Source organism: Glycine max, chromosome 7 (genome assembly GCF_000004515.6).
Source record: "Glycine max cultivar Williams 82 chromosome 7, Glycine_max_v4.0, whole genome shotgun sequence".
In the NCBI taxonomy this organism is placed as follows: Eukaryota; Viridiplantae; Streptophyta; class Magnoliopsida; order Fabales; family Fabaceae; genus Glycine; species Glycine max.
The window spans coordinates 10,099,701-10,111,150 of NC_038243.2; the positions used below are offsets into that span (position 1 = coordinate 10,099,701).

An 11,450-nucleotide genomic window follows, 5' to 3' on the forward strand; every position below is an offset into this window, starting at 1 on the left:
CTTGATGTTACATTATATATCGTGAGCTATGATATACAATAACCCGACCAGTGTTTATGCGCAGTGTTAAAGAGAAAGTGTAGGTTCCTAGTTAGGAACCAGTGTTAAATTGTAGCGCAATTGTGTTAAACATGTTTGAAACATGAGTGTGAGGTCGTGATATTGTATAATTCATGAGCAGTGCTTATAAATGAAATATGTGATGAATTGTGGAATAATATGTTGCCTTGAGATTATAATATTGTTATTGAGATTGAGTAAAAGTATAAAGTAGAACAGGTGTTGAATTGTGAGATACGTGAAAACATGTGATGGTGGATTGTGACATTATGAGATGTGAAATTGTGAATGAGTTTTGGTTGTGAATAAGTGTGTGATTAACTCTTGATGTGACATTATTTGTGTTGTAAGCTGTGAATTGTATAATAACCCGACCAATGTTATCTTGAGAAAAGTGTAAATGCACAGTGTTAAATTGTAGCGCAATATGTTGTACGTGTTTAAGACACGAGTGTGAGGTTGTGGGTATTGTATAATTCACTAGCAGTGTCTGTGTGCTAAAATGATTTTAGGGGTTGGACCTGAATCAGGAGGGAAAGGCCCTAATGGACTCTTCGGAGTGTAGGCCTTGGGGGTCACCGGGTTTGAGTGCTCCTTTAAGCCTATGTTGATCCCATATGGTTGGAGCATTCTCGCAAAACATCGTGACCCTGACTGGTCTCCCTATGATCTTACTTAGTGAGAGTGACCTGACAAACCCATTGTTTGGTGTGTCTTGTTATGCACTCCTAAGCGCCCCAGGGTGATTTTTCACTAACATGGTACCACATTGTATATAGGCTTGAGTCTTAGCATAACTGTCTCATGCGCTTGCTAATTGTTTATTATGAAATTGATGTGTTATTATGTCTTGATCAGAGCGTGTGATTCTTGTGTAATGTGATTGATGATTGAAAAGTGAACTTTGAATGACAAAGTGGTGGAATTACGTGAATTACGTGTAACTAAGTTTTATTTGGTTTATATGATATGTATATCTAGTTGTCTTGTTTCTCTATTAGTTAGGAATGTGATAACTCACTCCCCGTGTGTTGTTTGTGTTTGGATCCTGTGATGATCTTGAACTTTGTGTTCGGAGGAGCAGATGACTAGGTGAATTGCTTTAAGGAACTATGTGCTCAAGGACGTCGGGACACAACGCTCTTATAGAATGTGACATTGGGGTATAGGGTTTTATAGACGGCCTTGTTTGAGCCGAAGTGAATTTATTATTTATTTAGAAAAGTTTTATGATGATGTTAAAAAGGTGAATGTGAGCCTGCTACCCTCTTGAAAGGCTTATATTTAAATATGTTTTAAAAATTTGAATTAAGTTTAATTTTTTTTAATTATTTCTTTTATTATTAGTACATATATGTGTGGGGTAGAGAGTGTCACAATATCAATCTAACCTTTTCAATATCAATTATCCCTTCACCGATGCAAGCAATAAACTCATATTATCATATATGTTATACAGTTGTTTACGATATCAATTGCAAAGGTAATACACTTTTTTTTTTATGTCTAGCGACTATAAAAATACTAACATCCCAGCGGAGCAACGACTTTCAAGAAATCACGTCATCCAGTCTCGTTGAGGGTCAGTGGATGCAACAGGAAATTAGGGAATTTCAAAGGAAAAAGAAGTGACCGCACACATCAGGAAGCAATAAGGTTACAGTCCCCTACCAAATAATTCACGCTCTCTTTTGTAGGCACGTAGTCCAGTGCAACAAAAATTTGGAGAATTTCAGCGATAGGGAGAAGAAAGGAGGTCATGTGAGTGTGTAATTTAGGTTTCTTAATCTCAATTTCTTTTTTTAATTTCAATCATTTATGCTAATCTAACGGTTAAGAATGTTTATTCTCATTCTAACATAAGGATGCATTTCTCACAATAGTCATTCACTTGTATTGTAATCACAGTTAAAGCCATATCAATTCATTTCTCTGTAATTTCTCTCAATGTCAAGAATCAAGACAAAACTACAACCATAGTTTAAAATAGATTTCACCCCTCACTTGCATGTACACTTTGGCACTCAAGTAAGAAAATATAAAAGGGGACTGAATGAGAGTTCAAATGACAAAGTAGAAAGAATGCCCTATATATGGTGGAAACCAAGGAAAAATCAATTAGGCATTTGGTTGCGAGAATATGACAAGTTATATAGTAACCTTAGGTTGGGTGCACATTGACCTTACTTGTTGATCCATCCTCCAGGACAATGGCAGAGAAATTAATAATAATGTGAGTCCATGATGGGGGCAAATCCACCCTCCAATCAGCCTACAATATAGCGGAAGCCAATTGAGAATTTTTTTCTTGGGAATCAAAGACAGATAGTGTTAGAGGATTTATAATAATCAAGTTACATTACTCAACCAACTGAATTAGATCCTTTGACAAAGTTGAATTTAATTTTTTATTTATTATCTTCTCTCCTAAATCCAACCTCAAAACCACTCAAACCTTTTAAAATAATAGAGAATCAAGCCCACCCTTGATTCATCCTTTTGCACCCATAGTAAAAACCACTTCAAAATACAATAAAGAGAACTAGTTAAATCAAGAGTTAACATATCTTAGGAGGAGTTTATTTCACAAAATATCTTATATTCTATTCACAAGGAATCATATTTTCAAAAATATTATAATAAGAAATATTATTTTAGTACATTGAAAAGTATGTTTGGCTAGATTTTAACATTCCTAGGAGGTTTTGAAAAAAAAAAAAACTAAAGTAAAACATAAGAGTTGGAATGCAAGTTATATAGTTTAGTTAGAAAATAACTTTTCACACCTTTATAAAAATATAACTTTTTCCATTCTTCATCTTGTAAGGGTGGAAAAACATATTAAAGCATCCCAACCTACCTACTTTGTCTTAAGCAAGGCAAGGTTGGTTAACCTGGTGGAGGAAGTGGATTGAGAAATATAATCCATCTCACTTAGGGAGGGGTTGATAGGTTGGCCTTTCAAAGGGTGAAATGGTAGGTTGAAGAGTTGGCTCACTATGGGTTGACTCATCAAAATTCATCCCAAAAATTATTCCATTACTTGTCAACTCTTATACTTTAATTTTTCAAGGAACTTTGTATGATTTACTAAGTACTTATATCTTTTTATTAAGAAAATTCCTTTTGTGATGAGGTTAGTCATTCAAAAATTTAAAATTTACAAAATCTAAAATGATGGGTTAGTGGGTTAACTCAACAAAAGTTAAAGGTGGGTTAGGGTGGGCTAAATCAGTTGGTCAACTTGACTTGAGTTGCATAACCTTGTCAATTATTTTTGGCCCGTTAAACAAGTTGCCAATACTTTCAACTCATTTTGTCACCTCTATCATCGTGGGAATAGAAATGACGTGTTTTGTTTCACATTTTTATTGCGATTTTTTACTTTTCATATGTGATTTTTAGAAGCTAATAATTATAGCTTCCACATCCCAAATGTGATTCCTCAGTCTTTAATCAGTTTTCAAACATCCTATCAAACACACTAACATGGAATACTCCCATAAACGAGTTTTCAATTTATGGAACAAACATCCTTTTACCCCTTGTTTGGTATGATGGATGAAAATAATTTTGAGTGTTTGGAGGAGGTGAAATAAGATGAAAATATTTTTAAAAATTGTGAGATCACTATATTATTTTTCACTTATTTTCATTCATCTTTTTATAGACCCATCTCTTCTCTCTATTCTCTTCAACCAAACCCTTTTAATTTTCACTTTATTTCTCACTTATTTTTACTTTTTGTTTTTATTTTTATTCATCATATTTCACTAATCTCTACCACATATTTTCAAAAATTTAAAAATTCCTTCTTAGTTTCTTCTTAATTTTCTGTATCTCTTTTCTTCTTTCTTCTTGATTCTTTTCAATCAAATACTTTTAATTTTTACTTTATTTCTTATTTATTTTCACTCGTCTTTTTATTTTCATTCATAATTTTTTCTCTTATCTCTACCAAACATATCGAACTTCAAAATTTTAAAAATTTCTTTTCTCAATATCTCAAACTTAAAAAAATAACATTTATTTTAATCTTAGAAATGTAAATAAAATAAATTAGAATCTAATTTTTATTTTATTTTATTTTAAAGAAATGCCTTTCAAAAATTCAAAATTATTGACTTTTTTAAAATATTAATGATTAAAATAATTAATAATTTTAATTGTATAAATGACCAATTTGGTCCTTGTACTTTACATTCACTCTTAATTTAGTTCCCGTACCAGAGAAATACACAATTTAGTTTACAATTAAGCAAATGTATCAACAATTTAGTCATAACGTTAAGTATGATCAATTTCAGTTAACTTTTATGACGATATGACACGTTAAAGTAGGGGTGTTTGCAATTTGGTTTTTTTATCCAAAAGTCACCCAAATCAAACTTAAAAAACATATGTGGTTTGGTTTGATTCAATTTTCATTTAAAATAAAATTCGAACCAAACCAAGCTAATATTTTACAGTCTGGTTTAGTTCGGTTTTTGTGATTTTTACTAAAATATTATTTCATTAAAATTTATATACCTATTTCATATTTTAAATGAAATTACATTAAAAAAAATGTTGATAACAATCGACGAAACTTATTAATATGTTACACCTTCTACAATAAAATATACAAAATTTCATATATTTTAAACCACCAAACATATCTTAAAAAAGTCATTTGAAAAAGAAAGTAATATGTATTGTACAAGTTTTGTATACATAACACTACACAATATTATGAAATTCAAGTGGCACACACATAAAATGCATAATACTAAAGTAATATAAGTGTTAGTACAAGTGTTGTAGTTTGTTTGATTTGGATCAGTTTCAAAAATATAAATCGCAAATTGAACTGAACCAATCGGTTTGAGAAAAAAATCATCCAAAAAAATCCAAAAAAGAATAGGTTTGGTTCGATTTTTTATTTTTATTTTGGATTGGTTTGGATTTAAACACCTTTGGTTAAAAACGGTGTGGCAAATCCATGTGATTGAAGTGGAAGCCATGTGCTAGGTTAGACATGTAGGGTACGTTCCACGTCAACCAACAGTATTTTGGACTAAAATATCAGTGATTTTTATTAAAAAAAATTGATTTTAAAATTTAGAAAAAAAGTAACGACTATGTTGAGAAGAATGTTTTTCTTCCTAATTTCGTGATAATACTTTCATCAACAGCGATAAATTGGTCCCCAACAAATATAACTTCATCACAAAATCGTCCTCGACAATTATGTTTTTGGCTATCCTATATATTTCATTTAGAACATCATCTCCAATACAACCATCTACACCTGCATCCTCACCATTAGCCACTTTTTTGTTTGTGCGGCCAACTACTGCCTCATCAACAACATTAGACACAACACACCACAAATGAGAATTTCCCGCATGACATCTATCACACGGTTAAAATATATGTGCACATCCTCATTTGGATCAACGAGAGATGTCTTACACATAGCTAACACATCCTCATCCTTATTAAAAAGAATTAAACCATCCTGATACCTTCTTTTTGGTACCAAATAAAACATCTTTTGAAACTGACTATATCCACCGTAAGCCTTACACAGGTTATGGACAGTCCACACCTTCATTAGGTTAGTCTCCAATGACTCTAGTAACATTGTTCACCATCCACGTACTCCAAAACCTTACCTTATGAAGTTTCCTTTTGTCGTCTTCAACGCACACAAAGAAATTGAAAGTAAACAACAATCACAAACCAAACACCATTGTCCACCGCCGCATTGTCATGACCACCGACTAAGCAAAGGCAGTCTCTCTCGTAAAAGAGAAAAAGGAACAGGAGTAGTAAAAGGTCAATTTGTGATGACTTAATGAAAGATAAAAAAAAAATTAACATAATCCAACTAATAATTTAAGGCTTCCACTTTCACTGCATGGATTTGTTTGTGTCATGTCATCATAAATGTCAATTGAAAAGGAGAAAACTTAATAGTAAACTTAATTATTGATACATTTATATAATTGTAGACTAAGTTATGTATTTCCATAATACATGGATTAAATTGATAGCGAGTGAAAAATACACTGATGAAATTGGACATTTATCATTTTTATTTTTTAAAGAAACATCTTCTTACAACAATTAAAAATTATTTATTTACCTATATAGTGTTGAGAATTACACTTCAAAAAAATATCGTACAAATATAAGAGATTCCGCCACTCAATAGTAGCAAATAGCAATTAAGACATTCAGATCTTAACCCCTAAGAAAAGTATCGAAAAAAGACTCATAGTCCATCACCCAGCAAGAAAAAAGAAAATCGAAGAGGAAGAGCAAGGACACAACACAAAGAAGCAAAAGAAGACATGGCGTTGCAGTGGCTGATTCTCACTTACGTGGTCGCAGCTGAGGCTGCCGTGGCCATTCTGCTAACCCTTCCCACGCCCAAACTCCTAAGGGACCGTTTCGCCTCTCTCGTTTCCCTCATTCTTCAACCCGCGCTTTTCATTGTCCCCTTTGCGGGGTTCCAACTCCTTGGTGCGCTTCTCCTTTTCCTCAAACGGGTCTCTTTAATTTCGTCTTCCAACAACTGGGTTGGCCTCAAAATCATTTCTTTTATACTTTTGGATTGGTGGGTAGGTTGTTGTCAATTGTTGCAATTACTCTTTGTTTTGGGGTTTACGGATGATCACCCATATGGGTGTCTCTTGGTAGTGAAAATTTTGAATCTTTCTCACTTTCTCTTTGGCATGGATTGTGCTGGTATTTAGATTGAGAGCTTGAAAAAGGCTTAGAAGAGGTTTTTTGGTTTTTTTTTTAAATGTTGGTTGTGTCTTGTGTGCTATTAGTTCTGTTTGTGTGGAGATCGATTGAGTAATTGTGTGGAATCTACTCGTGCTTTTCCTTAATTTGGATCTATGGTTGTTTGTAGATATATACTGGAAAAATGAGCATCGGTTGATGTGTACCTCTGAAGTTTGTACTGCTGCGGAGAGAGATCGATATGAGAAATCTGTAAGTATTTTCTATGGATGTCAAGATGGCTTAATTGAGAGTTCATGTTTTGCATTGTAAATTGTGGTCACTGAGTGTGTTTATACTTAATATAACTTTTGATTGTTTGGGTTGATACTGAAAAGATCATTTCATTATTTGAGGAATATTAGTTTCAAATTTAGAAAATCTTGTGAACATAGGATGGAAATATAACTTTAAAAGCTATTGGTAATAGAGGTTTTTGCAGCATGATTTACATTGTTTGTAAGTATGGATTCTAGGGTTGGGGTCTTACTCATGGGTAGGTTCTTAAACCAGTTATCAATGTAAGCATATCATGATTGAAAACTTGAAACCAGTTTGTAGGTTTTCCCCAGATTTTCACACAATTTTTTCATAATTTGTGTTTAAGTATTCAACCATTTCACAATGATGGTGAACATAATTACTTATCATATGTTAAAACTTTGTTTACACTCATCAAGACAAAATGCCTACTTCATTAATACTTTTCTTCTTAAGATATTGTTGATTATTTTAGGGGTTTCTCCTTTACTCTTTAGAAGTATGTCCTTGATTGAATGAACCTTTTAGATCCTTTTTTTTAGATGAGAAAGTAGGAGGGAAAAATGAATGAAGGGGTTGAGAATATAAAATAGATTGTGGTCTGAGTTGAAAAAATATTAAAATTATTTTATTATTAAGCAAATGAAATATAAATGCTCATTTTTTTTAATGCAGAAATGATGATTCTAGGGGTTAGAAACTGAACATGCTGAGCTTTTTCCAGCAATTGGCTTGTATGATTTTTATTTCAGGCTGAGTTGGTTGTGTCTAGCCATGTTTATAAACAAGTATGAACATAAGAAGATATTGTAATAGCATGAACTTTTAAAATAAATAGGAACAATTGTGTCTAAATCAGCTTATTAAATTGAAAGGATTAGTAAATATATGTCAACATATTAAAACACACTCAATGACTCTTTGGTGCATTATTTATACAATGTTGAAGATAAAATTTTACTGTTTATGAAAGTAAAGTGACTTATTGCTTTTTATTCCAACCTTGTGATACAATCATCAATTGCAACAAACTGTCAATCATAATAGATTTTATTTTTTAAAAAAATCAAGGGATTAAAGTTTGCTAATCTTGAGTGGGACAACATTTTTATTAGAAAAAAGCTAATTGATAGGTTGTACTTTCTGAAATTATCAAATATGTGTGTTTTGAAAAACTCATGTTTTCTTTGAAGGGCATTTTAAACAATGTGTTAAAAACTGCACCAAACCAGCTGATTGTAGTGGTCAGACTGTAAATTGGCTGTGTACTTTGTTTGAATATCAATCTTATCTTGTTTGACCAAAAAAATTAATGGAATCATGGCTTGAAGGTTTGGTTTGATTTTTAAAACATTAGTTTTAAGGATCCTGACCATAGTTATTAAACTCAGGCTGACTTGGTCAAAGCATTAGATCATTGGGTGATGACTCGTTGGTTTAAGTGATGACTAATGATTCGTTGGTCAATCCACGTACGTATAATAAAATGAAAATTGATTAGCAAAACCTGAAGATTGATTCCTCCTTATAATGACAAAATAAGGTTTAATTTATCAACCGAATTCAAGGCATCTGAGAAGTATATTAGTGGGAAATGCTAGTCTTTTACTGTACAAATATGACACCTTATTAACTGGAGAATAAGCAAAGAATAATGCCATGTAATTTTTTTGATTTGGTGGTAGTGTGGTTCAGAATGCAAAAGAGAAGATGAGTATAGCAATGTATATACCATGATATTACCTTTTGTCCCCAGATGCTATTTGTTATTGAATTTAATAGCACAATAGGAAATTCTACCGCTATACCATCTTAAGTTTCACAATGAGCACTCTTGTAAGGTTGTGAGATTGTGAACTGTGATGTGATGAAAACAGAAGTTTTGTTTGATACCCATGCGTGTTTTCGCTTTCAAGGGGGAAAAAACAGAATATTTTTCTTTATTGGGCCAAAGTATGTTTTCTATATTGTTTGAACTCCATTACTCTTGGATGAGATGTTTCTTCTCATGATTTCAAAGTCCCACATTTTGTAATGTGGTGTCATATAATAGAGTATTGAGTTAAACTGTGAGAGGAACCAAGTGTTTTGCTCAGAACTTTGACTCAACTGGTTCATCAACTCTAGTCCAACTCTAAATTAATCATTCGAGTTTAACAAATGCGTGCTAGTCTGTTTATATTTCTAGTCTATTAGAAGGTTTAAACTGGTTTACTGGCTGAGGTCTGTCTGAGCCATGTTTTATAAACCTACTGAGATGCTTTTCTCATCCAAAAATATTATCATCAATAGTTGTAACAAAAAAAAAAGGCAACCAGATTCCTAAATGAAATGTGGCATAAGAGTAGAGATATTGTTGGGTAAATGCTCTTTCTTTCACTCCTAATAGAAGCCATAGAGAGTGTGATTGCTTCTATTTCTATCTTCCCTATTATTAACTAAGTCCTAATAGAAGCAAATTTATCGACTACGTCACTGATGTTAGGCACATCAAATATAGCTAATGATGATTTGGAATATTTGGAAATGCTTTTTTTATTAAGCTTCCAGTCTTTTATTTCCCAAATGATTCTTGACCTTTGAAATTTATGTAGCATATTCTAGACTTTTGGTTTAAAATTTGAACTTTAAGGTAGGGGTTCTTTTGGTTAAGTTGGACTGCAATATCAGGCTACATGACTTTCCGTTAGGCTTACTTTATTTGAAAATATGAATTGCCGTTTCTCTCTCCTTGCTAAATAATATACTTCACATTGTTGACTACTTGACTTGACTCATTAACCATTTATTGGTGTTGCACAGATATACAAAGCTCAGAGGAATGTAATACTGTGTGTTACAGCATGTCTTCTCTACTGGTAAAGTAACAATTTGAGATTGGAATTTATTTGTCCTTTGGGAATGGAATGGACTTAGTTATTATCTGTCTTTGATCCTGTTTGGATAAAGTTCTCTATAATTACTTATAGGGAAAGAAAACAAGATAAAATAAATTAGACTTCTTGCAAAGCTAAAATCAAATTATGGACTTCAATTTTTATTTATAAAAGTTCATATATCTAACTTTTCCAAAAGTTGAGGTGCATAAGTTGATTTTAACTTATGAAAGAAGTTTGATTCATTTTGTTCTTTTATTTTCTTCTATAAGTGCATATGGATGCCTTGCATTGGAACTTAACCTCAATGAACGTATATGGATGTGGTGACAGGTCTATCAGCCGCATTTGCAAGTATCAGAAGGAAATCCAGAGTCTGGAGGAAGGGGAGAAGAGAATCAAGTCCCACTAGATTCTTTTAGTCATGATTAGTGGAGGATATCCTTGAGGCTACTTTAGTTGAGTCTAGTATGGACATGCCAACATGATGTACCAAATTATACAGTGTGATATACTCATGTGATTCAGTTTTATATTTTCAAATTCCAATTTTTCTTTGTTATGCTGTTTGGACGTGCTCTTGACTTCTATCTTGTTTAATGGCTTTTAGCCTATATCAGTGAAATATTTTTTCTTTTAACTTCTAGAGTGTATTTGGTTTTATGGTGGAAATTATAAGAATTGATTTTGCCACTAGTCAAACTTTATTTTAGTAAAAAGATGTTTGGTTTTTGCTAGGTGAAATTGATTTTGCCTCCAAGTTTTGGTTAGACCGGAAGTGATAGAACTAACTTTGCGCTGGGTTAACAAATTTTACACTCATAGTTATCAAAATCTTGTGATTTGATACAACTTAGTTTAGTATAAGATCAATTTTAAGTGACTTAGTATCTAATGATACGTGAATGAATTTGTGTAATTTAATATTATTGATACAAATTATACAAATCAATAACAACTTTATCTGATTAGGTGAGGTTTAGGTGAGGTTGATTATATGATGTCATTATATTTTGTTAAATTCTTCAAATTCAGAAATATTATTTATTATGAAATTCATCTTAACCAAGTCCTCTATTCTTCTTGGCCTCTCCTTTATCATAGGTGTCTTCGTACATGTCCAAACTATTTTAATTTACTTCTCATCATCTTTTATCTATTGGTGCTACACCATGATTCAACAATTCATTAATTTTTTTTTTCTTCTTGTTTACTTTTCTTTTACCAATTCTCGCAAAATAAAATAAAAATTAAAAAGTCATATAAGCTTAAATTCTTAAATCAAAAGGAAATAAAGGAACACTTTGAAAATTATCCTAATTGATTGTTAGTCACTTATTCAATTCATGTATTCTGTATAGCTATTTAATTGTTTCATTTCAATTTTTCTAAAATAAAGGGCTCGCAAACTCATCTAATAATTGTTTTATAATACTTGTAGTTAAGGTATTTTTATCTATTTCTAGTTTTTAAAAAATA

At 31.9% G+C, this 11,450-nt stretch overlaps 1 protein-coding gene across 1 annotated transcript; it reads left to right on the plus strand.

The window, feature by feature from the left end:
• The first annotated feature begins 6,214 nt into the window (after positions 1–6,214).
• LOC100779979 (uncharacterized) lies at positions 6,215–10,611 on the plus strand. The gene is made up of 4 exons (XM_003528940.4): positions 6,215–6,570; positions 6,965–7,047; positions 9,898–9,953; positions 10,305–10,611. The coding sequence occupies exons 1-4, from the start codon at positions 6,399–6,401 to the stop codon at positions 10,381–10,383; spliced, it is 390 nt and encodes a 129-aa protein (XP_003528988.1). The 5' UTR covers positions 6,215–6,398; the 3' UTR covers positions 10,384–10,611.
• Positions 10,612–11,450: the final 839 nt, after the last annotated feature.